The sequence below is a fragment of the Mercenaria mercenaria genome, chromosome 2, assembly GCF_021730395.1.
Source record: "Mercenaria mercenaria strain notata chromosome 2, MADL_Memer_1, whole genome shotgun sequence".
NCBI classification, from domain to species: domain Eukaryota; kingdom Metazoa; phylum Mollusca; class Bivalvia; order Venerida; family Veneridae; genus Mercenaria; species Mercenaria mercenaria.
Genome location: NC_069362.1, coordinates 25251889 through 25274534, shown reverse-complemented (window position 1 = coordinate 25274534; position 22646 = coordinate 25251889). Strand labels below are relative to the sequence as shown.

Sequence of the window (22646 nt, the reverse complement as noted above, 5' to 3'; positions counted from 1 at the left end):
TAACAAGCTGAATGGAAATCAAGAGGTCTGGTAACTCGAGTTAAATATTTTTTGATATATATACGACACAAATTAGGACGAACAGACGTATAGACGAGGGTAAATCTAAGTGGCCCCCACCCCCACCCCCCAAAAAAAATGAGGAAACACAAAAAGTCCGCACTAAACGGCTGTCACATTATTTTGAAAACATTTTCATAGCTTTCTATCATATTTGTTTAATACAAATCTGCATAAGCTGTTTGTTCTATTTAGCGTGAAGGTATTACACAATTTATTACCTCTCAAGAACAGACTCACTCAAACCGAGTACGCTATTATTTTGCTTGGCTGCTTTTTATGCTTCCAAAGGATTTTCTTCGATGATCTTCTGATATATGTGACTAACCTTTATAACAGCAGTCTTCGTGTGTCGTAGGGCGGTCGTAAAATATCGCCCTAAAGATGGACTCAGTGTTGTTAGTTTTTTTGTTCTTTAAATTCAGGGAGTGCATTCAATGTTATTTTATTATAGAGATCCGCTCAAGCCGGTGCAAGTGGGGTTCGAGAGGACTTGTACATATCATTGCCTCTCATTTTCATACATAATTTTATCAAATCGAGTCAGTTATTAAATAACATGGTTGTGTTCTTTTCTTTCAAAGGAATTCTTATAGATTTGATGGACCTTTTCATCAGCGGCCTTTTAAGTGCCATGTAGCGGCTGCAAAGGTCGCCTAAAACTGGTCCTTTTTAAACATGAAATCAGTTTCATGTTTTTTTTTTATATAATAGAATTCCGCGTAAGGAGACACGAGAGTGTTGTACTTTTCATTGACTGTCTTGACCAGACTCCTTTAAGCACAAAAGCCTCGATGGAGACAACATTTATTTTGCCTAGCTGCGTTCATACTTTCGAAATGATCTAGATTCTTATAGATTATCAGTTATTTTACTATCATTACAACATTCTTGTAGTACCATGAGGCGGCCAAAAACAGTTCTTGGACTCAAAGTTATTAAGATTTCTGGTCCTCTGTGAGTCCATTACATGTATTTTTATAATAGAGTTCTGCTTAAGCTGATGATAGAGGATGGAAGAGGTTTTGTGCTTTTCATTACTTCTGCCCACTGTTTTCTCGTTTAGGGAAAACCCATTATTTTAACTGGGGACCATACGCCGCTTTTCATGGAATTACACGCTAGCGTATCATTGAAGGTTCCATGTGCACCGCCATATGAACACATCTGCGGATGTCTCTAAAATGTTTTTTTTGTACTAGTACCCTGTGTAAATGTTGAGTTCTGTTCAACCCGGGGCTTGAGGGCGTGGACGGTAGCATCCATTTTCACTACCGTCCACGAACAGGCTCAATCAAACCGCACCTACAACATTTTCGTTTTTGTCGTGTTGAGAGACCTATGGAGTTTCCACTTTTTCTATTTTATTATCATAGCAGCGTTGTTTGTGCCGTGTGGCGGCCGTAAAATGTCTCCGCATACATTCAATCAGGGCTGTTATATTTTGATTTCTCAGATCGTTCAGCACAGCTTTTATGTTGTGTTATTGGTACTGTTTAGTTTGTAAGCTTGAACATTTTGGCCTGGGTCGTTCCAATATTCCCGCTTTCATAGCGTTAGGTTTTGTAGAATCACCCCTTGGATATGGTGCCCGCTTTTTAACCCCCCGCCACGAGTGGTGGTGGGGGGGGGGGGGGGGGTTATAGGAATGGTCTCCGTCTCCTTCCGACCGTGTCCGTAACACTTTCGTGTCCGCTCCATGTCTCCTAAGCCCCTTGAAGGATTTTCATGACACTTGGGTCAAATGATCACCTCATCAAGACGATGTGCGGAACTCATGAGTCACCCATGTCGGCTCAAGGTCAAGGTCACAACTCGAGGTCAAAGGTTTGAGCCTTCCATTTTGTGTCCGCTCTGTATCTCCTAAACCCCTTGAAGGAATTTTATAAAACTTTGGTCAAATGATCATCTCATCAAGACGATGTGCAGAACTCATGACTCAGCCTTACTGACTCAAGGTCAAGGTCACAACTTAGGGTCAAAGGTTTGAGCCTTCCATTTTGTGTCCGCTCTGTATCTCCTAAACCCCTTGAAGGATTTTCATGACACTTAGACCAAATGATCACCTCATCAAGACGATGTGCAGAACTCATGATTCAGCCATGCTGGCTCAAGGTCAAGGTCACAACTCAGGGTCAAAGGTTTGAGCCTTCTATTTTGTGTCCGCTCTGTATCTCTTAAACCCCTTGAAAGAATTTTATAAAACTTCGGTCAAGTGATCACCTCATCAAGATGATGTGCAGAACTCATGTGTCAGCTTCCATGCCCGATCAATGTCAAGGTCACAACTTAGGGTCAAAGTTTTGAGCCTTCCATTTTGTGTCCGCTTTGTATCTCCTAAACCACTAGAAGGATTTTCATGAAACTTGGGTCAAATGATCTCCTCATCAAGACGATGTGCAGAACTTATGAGTCAGCCATGTAGGCCAGGGTCAAAGGTTTGAGTCTTCCATTTTGTGTCCGCTCTGTATCTCCTAATCCCCTTGAAGGATTCATATGAAACCTGGGTCAAGTGATCACCTCATCAAGACAATGTGCAGAACTTATGAGTCAGCCATGCAGGCTTAAGGTCAAGGTCACACCTTAGGGTCTAAGGTTTCAGCCTTCAATTTTGTGTCCAATCTGTATCTCCTAAAACCCTTCAAGGATTTTCATTAAACTTGGGTCTCATGATCACCTCATCAAAAACTCATGAGTCAGCCATGTCAACTCAAGGTCAATGTCACAACTCAAGGTCAAAAATTTGAGCTCTGTATCTTCTAGACCCCTTGAAGGATTTTCATGAAACTTGGGTCAAATAATCACCTCATTAAGATGATGTACATATTTCATGAGTCAGCCTTGTCAGTTCAAGGTCAAGGTCACAGCTCAGGGCCAAAGGTTTACTCTTTCACCATCCATAACAGTGGCGGGGGATTTAGTTGTCTTTCAGACTGCCTTGTTAATTTTGTCCTTCGGCAGTTCCTGTAATATGCAGGCTCCATAACCTCAGATCCCCTTTCTAAATTACAGTTTGTTTAGTATGCCCATTGTTTTCTTTTTTAGGGCAAACCCATTATTTTGACTGGGAATCATATGCCACTTTTCAATGAAAGGTTCCATGTGCACCGCCGCATGAACACATCGGTGTATGTCTCTAAATTGTTTTTTTTTTTTTGTACTTTTGTACTTGTAGCATGTGTAGATGTTGAGTTCTGCTCAAACCGGGGCTAGAGGGCGTGGACGGTAACATTCATTTCCACTACCGTTCATGAACAGACTCAATCAAACCGAGCCTGCAACATTTTCGTTTTTGTCGTATTGAGTGACCTATGGAGTGTCCACTATTTCTATTTTCTGCTGAACAAACTCAAATAAGGACAAAAGATCCATCAGGAAGAGCCACGTTCAAAGAACACAGTCCCATCACCCTGAAACTCTACAGCACTGTATGAATGGCTACATACGTCATTAAAATACACACAAATACATATTTGACCAGATGGTATGGTACATAAAACGCAAAATGCCTTTGTTAGTCCATGTAAAAAGCAATCCTAAGAACCATATACACAATCACTTATCCCCCGTTTCCAGAACATAAGAGAAGACAAAACGCTATCACACCAGCTCAGTCACACTCGCTGTGGGGAAACGCAGAATGCAACATCATCCATAACCAGCGCAAATGAGTTTATCCACACAAAAATACCAGCCAATTCAGGTAAGAAATGTTTTGCATGACACAGTCAAACGGTTCCAGAGAATATATTTTCACCATTAAATGTCTTTGGGTTCCGTGTATACCGCCTTTTGAATAAATCTGTGCATGTCTCTAAATTGTATATTTGTACTTGTAACATGTATAGATGTTACACATATTACGTACGCTAGCCCGCTTAGCTCAGAAGGTAGAGCGTTGGTCTACGGATCGCGGGGTCGTGCGTTCGATCCTTGGCCGGGGCGTATGTTCTCCGTGACTATTTGATAAACGACATTGTGTCTGAAATCCTTAGTCCTCCACCTCTGATTCATGTGGGCAAGTTGGCAGTTACTTGCGGAGAACAGGTCTGTACTGGTACAGAGTCCAGGAACACTGGTTAGGTTAACTGCCCGTTGTTACATGACTGAAATACTGTTGAAAAACGGCGTTAAGCCCAAAACAAATAAACAAACACATATTACGTGTTGTACATGCATGGTACACATAATGAACTATAAACATGTATAAATGCTTAAACCGGGGCTAGAGGACGTGGACGGTAGCTTTCATTTCCACTACCGCCCAGGAACAGGCTCAGTCAAACCGAATCTGCAACATTTTCATTATTGGGCGACCTGTTGTGTTCCACTTTTTCTAATTTTTTTTTGTACCCCCCGACAACGAAGTTGTAAGGGTAGGGGGGGGGGGGGGGGCGTGTATACTGGTTTCAGGTTGTCTGTCTGTCCGTAGACACAATCTTGTGCGCACCATCTCTCCTCATCCCCTTGACACAATTTAATGAAACTTCACACAAGTGATCAGTAACAACAGTAGTTGTGCATGGGGCATGTTAGGTTCTTTCAGAAATTTTTTGCAGAATTACGGGACTTTGTTTTTGTTACTATACTATATACATAGACACAATCTTGTGCGCACCATCTCTCCTCATTCCCTTGACACAATTTAATGAAACTTCACACAAGTGATCAGTAACAACAGTAGTTGTGCATGGGGTATGTTAGGTTCTTTCAGAAAAAAAAATTGCAGAGTTACGGGACTTTGTTTTTGTTACTGTACTATATACATAGACACAATCTTGTGCGCACCATCTCTCCTCATCCCCTTGACACAATTTAATGAAACTTCACACAAGTGATCAGTTACAACAGTAGTTGTGCTCGGGGCATGTTAGGTTCTTTCAACGACAAAAATTGCAGAGTTATGAGACTTTGTTTCTTGTTAACATACTATGTACATACAGTCTGCATATGCAATCTTGTGCGCGCCTAATCTTCCGAACCCTTGCACACAATTTAATGAAACTTCACACAAGTGATCAGTACCAACCCTAGTTGTGCATGGTGCATGTTACGTTCTTTTAGAAAAATATTCTGCATAGTTATGGGACTTTGTTTTTTGTTACTATACTGTATACATACAGTCTATATACATACAGTCCACATAATTATGCAATCTTGTGTGTGTCAAACTGCAATGTACTGTGTCAGTGCACGCGGGGGGTACATTCATCACCTTTAGTGATAGCTCTAGTTTTCTATGCCTTCTGTCCGATGTATATCTATACGCCATGCATGAATGTTTAAGTTTTTTCTTTTTTGTATTTGGTGTCTTTATTTTGCATGAATGTCATGTTTGTATGCTAGATTTTGTGTTTTATAGCGTTCACATTTGCATATATATATTGCTTTATACACATAAACTTACGTGTGATGTGTAGGTTTCATGTTGGCATTTATATTGCTGTATCTCATGTTTATTTGCCTAATCTATTGCAGATTTTGTTCTTTGTAGCCGACTGTCATCAAATGAAATTAAACATGTGTTCGTGTACGTGCATGTATTCCGTTTTTCACCTTAGTGAACACTTAATGACAAATGATTATTTGTAAACTTGTAAAAATATCCTATATGAACATTTTAAGGATGAGGAATAAATTCATTTAACGACATTAGTAGTAGATACAACTACAAATGCAATCAAATATAATTCAGACAACTTCTGGTTATTATTTGGTACCTCAAAAGTGTAATTATTCAGGAATATCAGTATACATGTATATGCTCTGCAAAATGGAAAGTCAGAGTTCTGCCAGCATCTTCTTTACAAATTGAGCAGAATGGTTTCGCATGGACGTTTATGCTTCCGCTGTTTGTATACGTTTTACGGGAATTTTGTCAGATTTTTTCTTACAAAACAGAGTATCAGATGCATGCGGATTCACTTTCACAAAACTCTGTTGCATTAGGTAGTGTATATACACCACAATCAACACCATGCTGTTGTTGCTGAATGTCTTACATATGCACATCTGGTTCACTATTTCCGTCGCCATAAATTGTAAATAACTGGAGTTCCAAACTCCTCGTAAATGAATGTTTTGATTTCAAACTGTCAAACAGAATCACATGACTACAGTCTTTAAGTTGCACGGTGGTCACGCAGTGATTACTAGTACTTTGTGTGTGGTGAATCTGACAAACTGGCGTTTTTTATATCATTCTTAACAGGGATGTGCCTAATTATAATTGTAATTTAATTAATTATAATTAAATACAGATTTTGATCTAATTGAAATTAATGAATAATTAAGCACAAACTAAATTAAAGTAATTGAAATTAATTAATTACTGGCTTAGATTTGGGTTGTAATTGTCAATTAAATCTAATTACTTTTAATTACTTTGGCTTTTTTACTGATCAATGGGCGTGTGAAATTTTCACAGTGACAGTAAATAACTGACAGGTATTGTTGTATCAACAATCAGGTGTTAGAGGTGTTAATTCCTATTCAGTTCTGTTAAGTGTGATACATTTTAGTCACTAAACCTATAATAATTAGGAATGTACAGAAAAACGGATATTGAAACTTGTCATTCTGTCGTGGTATTACACATAGTGCACATCATGAATTCATCAGCTCTCAAACATTTTATCGGCAAAGTGTAAAATCCGGCCGTCCTTTCTATCCAGTAAAGAATTTATTGAAAAATCCGGCCATGCTGCAGTACCCATTTATTTCTTAATTTATTGATCAAATTTAATAAAATTGGTATCAAATGAAAGCTTAGGTTATGTATTTGCTAGATATAAAACTTAAAATAAGTTTTTATGCTGAGAAAGTACGGAGAATATACATATAATATCGACTCATTTTCTGGCCATACGCTTTCATTTTTTTAGAATGAAAACTACGGCCGTCCTATTTATTTCTCCAAGTAAGATATATATCGCAATAAATGTAATATTATTTGAAAGAATACCTTCTTTACTTTACATATGTGGCATTTGAATGTTAGTATTGCAAATATTAATTAAGTTGTGCGACGTCAAACTTTTATAAATATTACAACTGACTCTCTTCCGCAGTACAAAAAAACAAAAATACGGCCATACTTTATAAACTTCTAATTCTTTATAAACCTTATTTATTTTGATGGCACGTGAAAGAGTATGTTACGAAGTTTCTAAAAATGTTAAGTTTATGGAAATCGATCAATTTCAACAGAAGATATACTTGTTCAAAGATATATGTTTTTTTCCGCCAGCGTTATTACTGCATGCTGTATATAGCTACCATGACAAGGAACTTCTTATGTTTAAGTCATATTATTATGAATAAAGTTATGTTCTGTTAAAAAAAATAAATCTGTTCTAGTGTTTTCATTTATTGAAAATTTAAAGAGCTGTAGTTCTTTATAATAGGAGAAACAAACTGAGAAGTATTGTAAATAATAGATAGAACAAAATAACATGTAACTAATATATAGAAGACTAAGAAGAATCAAGGTAATACAATAATCACCGTATATAATTAACGTAATTTTACTCGCAGTTTGAACATCATTTTAAATAACAGTGTTTTGTAAAAGTATCATGACAATAACTGTTATAGATCTAAGCTCTTTTAATTGTGTCTTACACAGTATTATCACATGATGTTTGGAAATACCGGCAATTATCTCTGTATAATTATCTGTCTTTAACATACTGACTATCAATATATCAAACAACATGCTTTAAAACGGAAGCAGTTGTTAATAAAGATCAAAAGGTATCGTCGTGAAAAACTTTGTTTGTGAACAAGAAAAACTTGTTACAATCAGGTAATATTTTATATATAAATCTGTAAATTCTGTTCCTGTATCTCATTCCATACATGTATCTTCTATAACTTTGCTTATTGCCATAAATTGTGATCTCGAATATTTTGTTGGATATAATTTATTGTGCTAGTGTTAATTTCCTTTATATTAATTGCGTGAAAAAAATTGTTCATAAAGAATTGTGTTGTGTTTGTGCTATTGTGCTTGTGCTGAATAAACGTTATTATGGTTCTCGTGATAGGACATAGCCAGGTCAAGTATATGAGTGAGTACTTGTGGCCAGAGACTTATTCCGTGTTTGCTTATCCGGGAGCTAAAACACAAGAGTTCATGGTCAAGGACTACATATATGAAGTTGCACAGTATTTTTCTGTAAGTGTCTTATTTAAAATATTAATTTATTTTGTACTAAGTGATGAAAATCTAATAACTGATACAACGCATATTTTTCTGATTGACCAGTTAAAAAAAGTTAAGCATAAAACACATTGACATTGATATATCAAAGAAACCGTTCTTAATATTTGTTAAACTGATTAATTTTTTCTGATATGAAATACCCAAATCCTATAAACTTGTTAGCACCCTTGATTAGGTGTTGATTAATCACCTTCCATCAGACTGAGCGGCTATCGGCACGTGTTTAGTTGATTGGATTATCACACCAATCATGATACATCATAATACTGTTCCAGTCACATAATAATAGCTACGTATAATGAAACGCTCGGATTTAAAATAAGTTCTTCTTTTTTTAATTAGTGATTAAATAATTGAATTATGCACCATGTTATGCCGCAGATATTACCTGTCCTTGTTAAAAAGTAATGTATTTTGCAAATATTTATTAAATTTATAGAACATAATGGAACTGCATAATTCATGCAACTATTGGTAAATTTAGATTTTGTCATCTTTTAAAGGTTGCTCCTTTTCTTTTTTTTTTTATTTCTCTCGGGTCACAATACATGACAACATGAGGTATAACATAATATTGCTTAAACAGGCGAGACAACAAAAAGGCATAGCAACAAAAATCGGTTTCATGTACAATAGTAGATAATAAAAACATGATTATTGGTAGTTGATATATGATAATCGGGAGAAAAGTCTTCAATTTTAAAATCAGTTTTAAATAATTTGAAAATTTTACATTTATTTGAGCTGTCTACATCGGAATACCACTTGTTTAAAAATAAATCTGACAATTTTTGCTTAATGGTGGCTGATAACCAGGTGTAATTTACAAAATCATGAGTGTCCCATATATTGTATAATCCGCATTTTATAAAAAATATTTCTAACATTTTTAATCCATTCAAACATGCGTATTGGAACAGGATTTGTGCTATGCACGTGTGGCTATACGTACGTTTTTAGGTAAACTCAAAGTTCATTGTACTTAAAATATTTTTTTTCCTTTAGATTACATTGTACATGTTGACTATATTGTAAATTATTTTCCAAATCGTTTATAGGTAAACTCAAAGTATATTTACTAACAAAAATTTCTTCTAAAATCCACTTCAACTTTTACATTGTATATGTAAGAATCGAGACAGATAATGGACCGCCATTTAACTCCCTAGATTTTCGAAAATTTGCTGATGAATATGGATTTCATCACCATAGTTACCCCAGAACACCCCAGAGCAAATGGAGAGGCAGAAAGATTCATGAAAGTCTTGAATAAGACAGAAAAGATTGCTCACAGTGAAGGAACATCCACCAACGTGGCAGTTCAAAATATGCTTATGGGCTACAGGTCGACTCCGCATCCTGCTACAGGATATACGCCATATGAGGCATTAATGAGGCGAAATGTGCGTACGAAACTAGACTATCCGGGATTTCAACAAACCAACATCAGTAAAATGGAGAGAGAAATAACCAACAAAGACAAAATATACAAGAAGAAATGGGAGGACCAGCATAGACACCCGAAAACTGTCGAGAGTAGTTTCAAGGTCGGGGATGAAGTGCTTCTCAAGAAGATGAAGGTGAATAAATGGTCAACAGCTTATGAACAAGAACATTATAAAATCATCGATATTCATGGATCCAGCATTTTGGCCAAGCGGAAATCAGATGGTCGTACAGTTTACAGAGATGCATCGAAATTCAAAAGGTATATTGTAAATGATGACCAATGGAGAGAACGCTTATTGCGTATACCGGAAAGAAACCAAATTCAACGAGATCCACAGGAGAACAACAACCAAATTGAAGAAACCCAAAACAGTGCTGTTGAAAACCAAGTTACTGGTGATGACACTGGAAGACAAGTTACCAGTGAGACTACTGATGAACATGAACTAAATAGAAGAGTTCAGCCCAAACGTACTCTACGATTACCATCAAGATTCAAAGACTATGTTTTAGACTTCAAGAAACGAAATTAAAACTCTTTAAAATCAATTTATCCTTTCACATTGGCTTATCTACGGTATATTTTTGATTACTTAATTATATAATATGAATCTTTTATAACTTGGGAGAAATGTGATAATCTATTTTTAGAACGTCTTTTATTGTAAATGACGTCGTTACCGGGTAACGTCGTCAACGTCATTGTTTGTTTACTGCATTCTACAATGGTTGATTAAAATTAGAAATATGAATTATTGTTAGTAATTCATGGACATAACAGATATGATAGATCATATCTTTACATATTTATAAACTACAGAATTTAATCTTTCAAATCATGCTTTCCGACTTACGGAAACAGATGTTGACAACGGGAAAAAATCAGCTATTTTCAAATCGGTATTAACAAGTCATTTGCAGTCGGATGCTATAAATCTTTACATATTTGTAATCTGCTTAATGTCAGCTTTCAAAATACATATATTTCATTGCAAAATATAACGTAATTAGAAAAAAAGTAGGGATGGCCGTATTTTATCACCTTCTGAATTCTATTTTGATTACAGTAAAAAAAAACTAAATTTCAAAATAATATTTTAAATTCGTTTAAGGTCGGATTATTAACTTCTTTACATATTCTTAAACTGCATCACGTCAGCTTTACAATGATGTATAAATTATTGATATATGTAAACAAATGAAGAAATAAATAGGGGCGGCCGGATTTTCCGTCAAAATCTATCCGGATGGCCGGGGATGGCCGGATTATACACACTCCCCATTTTATCCTTCCAAAGGAGAGATAAAATAATTAATTATAATTAATTACTTTTGGCAAAATAATTGTAATTAATTAATTACTTTTTGAAAATGGCTTGTGATTTAATTTAATTTAATTAGCAATTTTCTCACTCTAATTGGAATTAATTAATTACTTTTGAAAATAATTAGGCACATCCCTGATTCTTAATGAATACTTCCATTCCACGGTCTGAGGAATTGGAACATAGCCAGAATCTTGTAAACCATTGATACCATTGAAGCTGTCTCGAAAAGTTGTTGCCCAAAGTTAATAACCCTGTCATTTAGTTTTTTATCGTAATTTATCGGAGACTTTTAGTTGAAGCGTCTCTGACGAGATCCACGTTCTAGATTTCTTCCGAATATCTTGTTTGGACGACAGGTCATCAATCTCGAAGACGTTGGTGGCATTGTTTCCTGTAGTAGTGCCAAAGATGGAATGGCTTAAACCATACTTATAGTAGAATCCTTCCTTCCAGGCGTAAGTACACAAACGTATCATTACGTTTTCATTTAAAGAATTGTCAGATATATCATTTCTCATTTCATCTTCAGAAACTTTCATTTTCTTGCAACTAGATGATTTCTCTTAAAATAAGTTAGGGTGTTTTACATCACTAAGAGTAAATGTATATTGCCGAGACGACCGAATATCTGATATATTTGGCGCGAAATTTTCAGCTTTTATTCCAACGTTTACTTTGCTGGCATTACTATCTACACAGTCCATTTCAACATACCTATCGATTAGATTTGGGTTTTTTTCTTACCATCTACCTTTTGTCACTTCTTACTGTTCACGCGGATTTGTGTCAAGTTTTTCATTCTTTTATCTTCCCTTCTAATCCAACGCTCATTTTGACGGCCATTATATGATTGTAGGGATAATACACGTTTTTTTGTGTATTAACGTCTGCAGAAGCCCGCGGGATTGTTTGTAACCGAGACCGAAGGTCGAGGTCACAAACATATCCCAAGGGCTTCTGCAGGCGTTAATACACAAAACAAACGTGTATTGTCGCTATTCTTGCATAAAAAAACATTTCACGACGACTAAATGCATTGTTTTCATGTGTGATGACGACGATTCCGGTACATTTTTTATTTACCATTCTTGTTGTTCTTGGAAACGGTAAACATGTTTAAATATCCATAACCGGGGCACACATAACAACAACACTACTAAAGCGTGATTTGAAGGTTTTTGAGCATCTTATTTTTATTTTTAGTTATTACAAACGTTACATTACACATAATTTTGCATATAACTAAAAAATATGATAAACAGAAACACAATTATTTTAAGAATAACAACTTTACATTCGAATTATTTTGAGTACGAACAAACAGAGTACGGATGAGTACGAAGCTAGTGACTAGTTTTCGAGGTTTATTATATGAATTCTGCGAAAAATCAGGTAAAAACAAACCGACTGATACTAACAAAAATCATTAATATAATACCTAAAAACGGGCAATAGCACAAGTTACACGCGATACTTATTTATTCACAGTTATTTACAATAACTGAACAGACGCTTTGTAAAGGGAGTAAACTCTAAGAGAAGCTAGTGCGTACATTAATGGGGCAGTACGTTTGGGGTTGGAAACTGATACAGCTAAACATACAATGGATTACATTGTATCTATAATGCTACAAGAAGAGGTTATTATGGAAGAAACAAGATGCAGATGCCAAATATCAGTCTGCGCAGAAATACATACATACGCCCCTGGCAAAGCATTTCAAAAATAAGCACGTGATTTGCCTTGTTTGCACGCGACTTTTCTCCCGTTTGTACATGGGCGGATCCAGTGAAAAAAGTAGTTTTTATGCAAGAAAACATATTTATAGATGGACATTTAAATGAAGGTTTAGGGAATAGGGTCATTATGTATTTGTCACCAGCGGATCCTTCAACTATCCGAGCTCCAACCTCTGTGACATCAGTAAGTCTTTTTTCCTTAATTACATAAAATGCCAATGTGCGTCGAGATATATTTGTCTGTCCAATAGTTTTTTTGTATATCTATATCATCAAGTTTTGTGACGTCAGTCGGTAAGGACTTATCCAAACTTGCCAGTTTTAATCAAGTCTACTATTTCTTTCAGAGAAACTGTGTTTTGGGCATTTCCGCTTCCGCTGGAACTAATACATGTGTAAGGTATTTAATTTAAAGGTTCCAACATTCATTCTTCCGCAAATTGTTTGGTTAACTTTAGACCCTGGAGGAAATGCAAAGAAAGAACTATAGAATCCATGGGAATTCCCTTCCAACTGGCAATATTTTGATAAGCGTATTTACACCTTCCGACATACTGTCTGTTACTCCCAACCCACTATTATTTAAATCACACGCATCGGTAACACACTGAACTGCACCCTTTAAAACATCACTTTTCAAAGTTGAAAGGTAATATGATAGATCTGCATTCAACCAATCTGACGTTAGACTGTGTTCCCTATCATTATATTCTTCCATTGAGTCCGAAGTAAGCAAAGAATGTGTGTCAGGTAAACCAGTTTTTCATTAGAGCTTTGTTTTTTCTCTATCCAGCGCTTCAAATCACTTTTCAAGTAAAACCAACAAAACAAACGTTTTCTATTTTTTACATTATTTTTGACTGCAAGTGTGATAGCTAATTCGCGGTCAGTCACTAAACTTGAACTTTACAACATTATGTTACATAATACATAGTTTCAGTATTGCATAATATTATATAACAGTCTAATATTTTATCATAAATGTTTGTATTTACAAATAGTATGGTATTTTAAGATTTGAAAGCATAGACATTTAGCTAGTCTATTAAGGGCATTCAGCTAGTCTATTAAAGACTGCTGATTTATCTATGTAGATCATTCTTCATGCACATTCACACTGAGTTCAGTATATTCATTTGATACTTTATTATTGCTTATGTACTTCATAGTCATCAGTACTTCCAGTTTATTTTTATTGTAACAAACTACAATTAATATCATTACATATTTTCATTTTGTATTTACATCAGCTATTTTGAGTAAGACCAGTTATGAAAGAACTTTGAGCTACTTTTAGATTATAGACAAAGAGTTTACATAAGCATTGTCAAGGTCACAGCTGATATGTAAGATAAATGTTGAATGGCTTATCAGAAAGATGCTGACCAATCATAATGTACTTTACATCCTTCATGGTTGACTGCATTCTGGAAGAGTTTACCTCAGTAGAATTTCAGAGCCATTTCTTCACTCTCTAAGGAATTTTTGGACTGATAACATCTAAAAAAACTCTCTTAGGGTTTAGCAATCAATAATTAATTAATTTTGTATTTATTTTTGGCTATTTATTTAACCTAAGAGTTTTACTAAATTCATTGTAACTTTTCTCTAAATTAGTAAGTAATTTTCTTTAATTAAGTAACTTAAATTCTATTGTTTTAACAGCAATTGTTTTAGATTTTCATCTTTAAATACTTCAGTAAATATTTATAATTAATTTACATTGCTGTTAATTTTGAACAGAGTGATAAAAGTACAGAGTCACAAAATACATTTAGATACTTCAATAATACCATTTATTGAGATTATTATTTACTTTCTGACAGAACTTTAAGAACTTCATCTTTTCATTCAATAAGCTGATTTGTCATCTTTTTCAGTATTTTTGGCATTATACTAACTAGTATATTTGGATCACTTTGTAAAATATTAGTTTAGAAAGATAAGTAAAAATTTGGTTGGTTTTCAAATTTATTCAGTATTTGCGTTTTTATTTTCCCTTTCTAAGTAAAGGGTGGTGTCATCCTGACGTGTCAGTAATTCTGACGTAATAGTTTACTACTAGTAATCTGCTAACCACTGCTTCCAAGCAAACTATTAAACGAACACATATAGACAGGCTGTTCAAAAAGACAGCGGTTAAGTAAACAAAAATTTGTATTCCCCACAACACATGTATAAAACAATTCATGAGACTTTTGACTTTTTCTGTCATGAATTAGAAATGTCACTGGTATGTTTTTATTGTTCTCGAACATGGGATGTCTTACATCAAGTACCGACAGATTGTTTTTCCTTCTGAAAATATTGTATCATAACTAAATAGGGGTGAAGACACAGAATCATGGTTCAAGAACTTGTCAACCTCCTGAATCATTCCTGGTGCCGCATGTATACTCTTAAGATCAGGAAAGATAAAATTGTCTATGTCGTATCAAATTTTAGAAATCTTTTTAGTGTCTCTTGGATTTAAAACTCCTTGATGCATCGATGTGTCAGTTTGAAGTTTAGCACATCTTTTCTAATTATGAGTGCAAATCTTCCCCTGCCTGTTTACCCTTAAATTATTCGCAGAATCAACTTATTGCTGAAAGTGGCAGATATGGTTTTACCAGTTAGCGCAAAGGAGGACATATAGACCGTTCACCTTGAACGGACTTTATCTATTCTTCCGGGTAATGAAATGTTTGTTTTTTAACTACAGAGTCAATTTCAAGCGCCTGCATAACTAATAAGGAAGATGGCAGGATCGCTGTCACTCCCAGACACAGAGATTGTCAAATATCTCTGTGCCTGTAAAAAATGGAACACTCTGTATAGACTCTACTTATGTCGACATTGCTTTAAGATCAGATGCAGTGACTGTGTTCTCCATGAGGTAACACCTTAAGCTACACGTTGATCGATACGAAGTATCATGTATTCGGATAGAGAAGAATTAGTCACATAATTTTGCATGTTAAGGAAAAATTTAGCATGTATATGGTACCAAACCGGTTACTTTGAATACCGGAATCTACTTCTTTACCGGAATCTACAGGAATCTAGATTGTACTACCGGAATCTACATATGACAGCTTTACTCTTTCAATAAAATCTCATTTTCCGATGATTATAAACTTTTGATATCTTATGTAAATAGCTTGTATTATATTTCACACAAAAAAAATCAAAATTACGAGATACTCGGCGATTATTTACATGCGCCGTTACATTGACACGCAGTGATTATCGCAAGTGAATAATTATCTGATCACAGTACTTGAAATGCATGCATTTAAAATGCATATTATTAATTAAGTTTCGACAGAGTTGTTACCATATTAAATTCAGAGTATTATAAATAAATCCATACGCCATCATGGTCATCACCTTCAGTAATCGCCTCAATCTAGAAGAGTATATAGAAACTGTAATATAGAATCTACTCGTGATTTGAAAAATGTAAAATTTTGTTCTATGTAAAAATCTATTAAATGATTTATAATTAGCTCTACAACAAAATTGTATTTGTTTGTTTTTCCATTTCCATCAGTTTTTTGATAAGGGGATTTCAATTTACGATCAAGCCTCAAAACCTCCTGTTCGTTGCTTTCTAAACATGTTGAAAATTTGTTTTTGTTTTTGTAGCAAAAACAAAAGCTTTGAAGTAGTAGTCTCCAACAGGCAATATAATAAAAGATGAAAAAAATGTCGAAACTGCAAAGGTTAACTGGGTAAAGTGTAAGATAAAAATTCAAGAAAGAAGGAGTTTAAATGCATGTAAACGCTCCGGCAACATTACTTCTTTCCAAACATCTTCTCGCTTGCAGACGAAACTTCTCACCCATACCTCACCCCTCTACCGTGAAGTGCATGCTTTCAATGCATTTGTCTTCCGTTTTTTTTTTTTTTTTTTTTTTTTTTTTTTGTTAAATAAATGAAAAACTAGTGTTGAAATCAGGTTTTGTCTTTGTTAAAAAAGACGAGGATATTAATTCAGACATCCCGTTGTCAATTTAAAGAAAAGATGTGATGATATTCTATTTAAATAGAAGAAAATTTTGCAATTCACCTTCGCCCGAGAAATATATTGATCAGCAGTTGTAATAAACGTTTTTATGAGACAGCAATAAACACATAGGTGTCATAATTATAACGCACAACATGTCCTAATTGTATAATCAATTTGATATGATTTCACTGATTAAACACGAAATATATGCATTCATATATTAAATTTATTGCTGTTCTTTTTTAACCGAAACAAGAAAATAACTACTATTTCTCTGAGAAAATTTTGTTTTCAAAATTACATACATGATTAAGAATATTATTCTGTATTCAAAGTATTCAACTGACTTCTAATTTATTTTTCAACACCATTTTGATCTACGGCGTAATTATGGAGTTTTTTTTTTTTTTTTGGTTTTTTTTTGTCCCATTTTATGAGATATTTTCCCATGTTTTTTTTTTAAAGAAAATTAACTAGCGGAAGTCACCTGCAACTGGCAAGTTATTAAAACATATTGTTAATTCAATTAACATTCAAATATTGCACACATAAAATTATATTGGCCCAACTCTCAGTGTGCAACATCCTGAAGGTGACACTTATTCTAACTTTTAGCGGGGTATTGTCAGAATTTTTATTACCAGAAATTTAAAAACGGAAACGTCAGCAGAATTTGCAAGTTCACACCCGTATATATAAGAAATAAAATTAACAGAGAAACATATAAGCCACATAATTATGGAATATCCATGCTCCATCTGTGCTTTAGAGTGTCTGCAAGACACCATACAATGTTCAAATTGTAAGAATTGGATTCATAGTAAATGTTTAAATCTGAGTGATATAGATTTGCGAGCTTGGTCAGCTGCTCATTTGAACTTTCTATGTCAGAACTGTGTATTCTCTGGAACCAGCTATGATGCCAGCGCAGCCCTAGCAAGGTAAGAATGGTTTATTTTTCATTATTACTTACTAAAGTCAACAAAACTCCTACTTGGTCATTTTATATTGTAGTTTGGTTAAATTTCGACATTAGAGCGCGGATGGTAGATCACCGATTAAAGGTTTTTGTAAATGGAAATGAGGTTAAAAATGGAAATACGCATCAAAGTGACAGCTTCAAACAATTTATATCAAAATTATTTTGAAATTGCGAAAATAATTACACATGCATCGTAAATGTGTTCCGGCTAGCAACATCCCGACAGCTCGCTCGCGTTGTGCCTATGTTAGTATCACTATGACGTGTTTTTAACATGTGCATGTTGCCGCATATGCACGTGCAAAATATGCAATATTGGTCAAAATAAATGAATAATTAGCTGTAGTACCTATTCAAATGTCGAAATTTCGTATGAATACATGCATTATTAACCAAACAGTAATGAACTGCACGCGCAAATATTCAATATTGGTTAAAATAAATAAATAGTAACCTGCAGTGCCTAATCAAATGTCGGTATGTGAAATTCCTAGAGAATACAAGTCATGTATTATTAACCAGATAGTTATACAATATAAAATGACCGATTACAAATGTTGTCGAGTGTGTACACGTTATCATTGCAAAAGCAGCGGCACGATGGCACGTGCAGATTTCCCGCTAAAACGCAAATAAACTATTCCTTATTGCTAAATCATAGCTTGAACTGGTTATTCTCTTCTTTTTTTCGCATAAACAGTACTATTAACCAAACTCTGTGACGTAACGTCAAAAGTTGAAACCCATTAGTGTAACATAAAAGCGACGTATCAGTAGTTTACACATGATAAAAACGGGACGTCTAGATGCTATTATTTCATTTCAGGCGTATTTTGTTTCATGTTATATTATAAAAACAATGCATACTTATATTAAAGCGTACATTTAAATCTAATAAAAACATTTTAACAGTACAGATATTACCTTTTATAACATCTGATTATTTTTCTGTCTCGTAAGTTTGTGTTTCTTTTTAACTGAGATTTCACCCACATTGTCAAGAATGGTATCGTGTAAATAAACGGTAACGAAATAGAGTGTTTGCAATCATTTTTTTAAAGAACACACATGATTAAACTTGAGATAGTGCGCGTTTTATTATTATTATTATTATCTGTTTGTCAGATATCCTGTTTTCGGATAGTAAAGACCGCGTTCTTTTTACGTGTGACAGTTTTAAGAACTCATTCATCTGTAAATAAAAATATCATCTTTGAAAGCATTTTCAAAATTAGACTGCCATTTTACAGAGAAAAGCAAGCGAAACTGATCAAACTTGTTAAAATACAAAATAGAAAACAGTTTTCTTTTGTTATCGCAGTTTGCAAAACATGGTTAATTTTTAGCATGGGTCGCAACTGACGTTACGTCTGACATGCATTTATTAGCTTATATAATTGAATCAAATTTCATGAATATCGTTAGGATATTTTATATTAAATTTAAAGCCAAAATAAATTTGAATGCATTGGAAAATCTTAAATGTGTATGTTGTAAGTTTGTTATTGATTCCGACAAGAATTTTATATGTTTAATAGGTCTGTTACTCGATGATGTTGGTTTCACGTGCGTAAAACACCTAGTGAGGGGGAGGGGGGTGGTATATTTCTTAAGAAGGCTTTAAAACTAACTTATTGAAATATTCATGTTTTAAAACGATTAATAGATAAACCGTTTAAACTCTGTCTTGTTATATGTTTTAACATGTAAATCGAGCTGATATCGTATAGTTTGTTGTTAACATTTTTTTTTTATTCCAGACTGCATACAGCTTTGTTGTCAAACCGCAGAAACAGTTGGCCAATCAGGCAAAATCTGAATCGATGTTGTTGGAAACTTACGGCGTAGAAGTACCTACACATACACCAGATTCTGCGACATATGAAATAGACGAGGAAGCTGTCAAAATTCTGGAAATGTACCAATCATCGATGAATTCGGCGTATGTTCCGCTACGCACTTTGGGTGACGGGAATTGCCTTTATAGAGCTGTGTCACGTGTGTTGTCGGGAGATGAGCATGCACATATCCTGTTAAGGTTATGACTGCGTTAGAAATGATACTAAATAGATCATGTTATGACACAAATAAAAAACACAACGACTTCATTAACGATATTAGAATTGTCACAAGTGACTATGATAAACTTTTGAATGACGTTTTGAAAGAGAATTCTTTCAGTGAAATGGCGCATATATATGCATTGAGTGCGGCATTAGATGAACCCATACAGTCCTATTATCCGCCTCAAGTTAAGCCGGAATTATCCTCTGCTTTCACAAGAAAAATTGTAGGAAGCAGCACTTGTGCAGATAAGATTCCTAGAATAATGTTGATGTGGACATCGATGGCTGCCCCTGTTTCAATTTCTAGTTTTCATGCAAATCATTTTGTACCTCTACTTGATAAACAGGAACTAACAGATGTTTGTGACAGTAACTGTAGCATAAATGTGGACCAATATCCTCTGTTTCCAGGTGAAGAGTCTCTAGAGACTAATGACAGTATATGTACATCTATAGGTGGTGCTTATGGGTGTGAAACGCTCGAGGAGCCTGTCACTTTATCTGACATTTCTTTGAAAGATTTGGTGACGGACTCGGTCGGTGTTTCTGACCCGACGGTATCCAATGCTCCTGGATCTGAAACTGTGGAGAAACCAGTCACTTCGTCTGGCAAGTCTATTCCAGATTTATTGACGGTATCAGCCAAAGATTCAAATCCTGCAGTATTCGACACCACCAATTGCGAAACAGGGGAAATCCCTTTATTTGAGGGTAATGCCGAAAATAAAGGCACGGACTCTTCCGATGTTTCTAATGAGACAGTCTCTTCAGAAACATCTAATGATATGCAAGGGTCGCTACAATCAGGGTTTCTCGACACAAGTACCGTCATAACCCATCTCCTGAAAAACATCCCAGGTCTCCCACGTATCCCTAGTGGCTGCAAGGAAAATGTCTTTTTCATAATAGACAACAAGGTTAATTTTTTGAACAGGTCAAACAAAAAACGAAGTGCATTCTCAGATGACCGTGGTATTTGGAATTCGTCTGCTGGAACTTCCCCAAAATCATATTTTCTTCTACACGAGAACGGTGACCTTAGCGCTATGTATCTCAGGCAAGGTATTTTTTGTTCAAAAAAGCAGGTCAAAAAGCAATTAGAGTATCGTCCCATACAGCCACAGCCAGAAAAAGAGCAAATAGTTGTTCTCCATCGTTATTACACCACTCATAAGTTAGACAAAAATTACAAGAAAAAGGTTACCTGGTTAGGCGAGGGGGGTCTTGAAAGTTCTTTGGCCCTGGTTGAGTATGTCGGGAAATTCCCTGGTTTAGCACCCCATGGCCTGTCTCACGACAATAAGACGTATGTAAGGACACCTGACTATGTTATGGATGAAATCGACAAATTGGCAGATAAGAAATTCAAACCTGAAGAAATATATCAATCGTTAAAAGACAGATTTGACGAGACAACAAGACCGCCCATTGAGTCAAATTACAACAAAATCTTTAATAAGAAGGTTAAAGAGGCCCGGGAAAACGGACTTGTCATATCGAATAATATTTCTGACCAAATTTGTCACCTTGAAAATATGGTTACTGAAAATTATACGTTTGTCAGGTCAATGATACGGACTGGTGGCAAATCCCCGACAATTATCCTATACACTGACGAGCAAATTTCCGACATAAAACGACTTTGTTGTACGGGACAGACTGTTCTTGGTGTCGACAAGACTTTCATGTTGTGCAAAATGCACGTAACGGTTACCTGTTATAAGCAGTTGACAGTTTTTAGACACAGAACGGGAGAACCCCCTCTATTATTTGGCCCAATGTTTGTCCATGACAACAGTGACTATGAGACATACAGCTACTTCTTCCATCATTTAAAATTGAAGTTGGCTAGTACAAATATGGCAAAGCTTGTCATTGGTTCTGATGATGAACAAGCTATGGTCAAAGCCATAACGACTGAATTCTACAACTCGACGCACGTTTTATGCACGCGACATTTACAACAGAACGCAAGACAACATTTGACTGACAACGGTGTTGCCCTGACAGACAGGAAGGTCATCCTTGACAAAATATTTGGGCGTGATGGACTGGTCAATGCTTCGGATGACATAATCTTCGAAGTCCAGTCTGACGAACTTGAAAGCTTCTGCACAAATTTTTCTGACAAGTTTGTGCAATACTTTCAAAAACGACTTCGACAGACGCTTAAAACTAAGGTGAACGAACCTTTAAGAGATGGAATAATATCAAGCGACTGGACAAACAACAACTGTGAGTCAATTAATCATGTGTTGAAACAGACAGTTGACTGGGAAATGAAAGCTTACCTGAGTTTGTCAGGCTGGTTAAACAACGAGTGAATGGCCAGTTCCAAGAACTGAGAGCAGCCCTTCCGTCAACAGGTAACTTTCGCTTGGCTGCTTCTCACCAGCACTTTGAGGTTACAAAGGAAGTCTGGATAGATATGACTGAGCAGCAAAGAGCAAACTTGTTCAAACGCTTCAGACAGTATGTTGTTAAAGATGACAAAATTGTCATTTCTACTGACGGACGCAGTGCTGTCATTGCACCAAGAACTGAGGGTAAAAAACCTGGTCAAAGAAAGCGAAAGGTTAACATCAGGACTGTGACTGTCAACGCCAAAAAGACGAAACAATGAATAACATCATTTTAAGTTGCAAGATGAAATATCACACCAGATGCATTTAGCACATTATGCACCTACATTTCTGTTGACATTTCCCTTACTTCCTGTAAAGTGCAGACAGCTTTCTTAGTTCCTGTAAAACTGAAAACGATGTAAAAAGTGTATATATACAAATATGTATGCATGTTT

At 35.3% G+C, this 22646-nt stretch overlaps 2 protein-coding genes across 2 annotated transcripts in view; both read left to right on the top strand.

Moving 5' to 3' along the window:
• The first annotated feature begins 9480 nt into the window (after window positions 1-9480).
• LOC128548996 (uncharacterized) lies at window positions 9481-10269 on the top strand. Its single transcript, XM_053524889.1, has one exon. It carries the CDS (start codon window positions 9481-9483, stop codon window positions 10267-10269), a length of 789 nt encoding a protein of 262 aa, XP_053380864.1.
• Window positions 10270-15507: 5238 nt separating this feature from the next.
• LOC123563550 (dynactin subunit 4-like) overlaps window positions 15508-22646 on the top strand; it is a 46576-nt gene continuing 39437 nt past the window's right edge. The window contains exon 1 of the mRNA XM_053532938.1: window positions 15508-15682. Coding sequence (XP_053388913.1) covers window positions 15545-15682 — 138 coding nt within the window. The 5' untranslated portion in view covers window positions 15508-15544. The remainder of the gene's footprint in view (window positions 15683-22646) is intronic.

Coding starts and splice junctions, on each gene's coding strand:
- LOC128548996 (XM_053524889.1), top strand. CDS start 9,481: ATGGATTTCATCACCATAGTTACCCCAGAACACCCCAGAGCAAATGGA.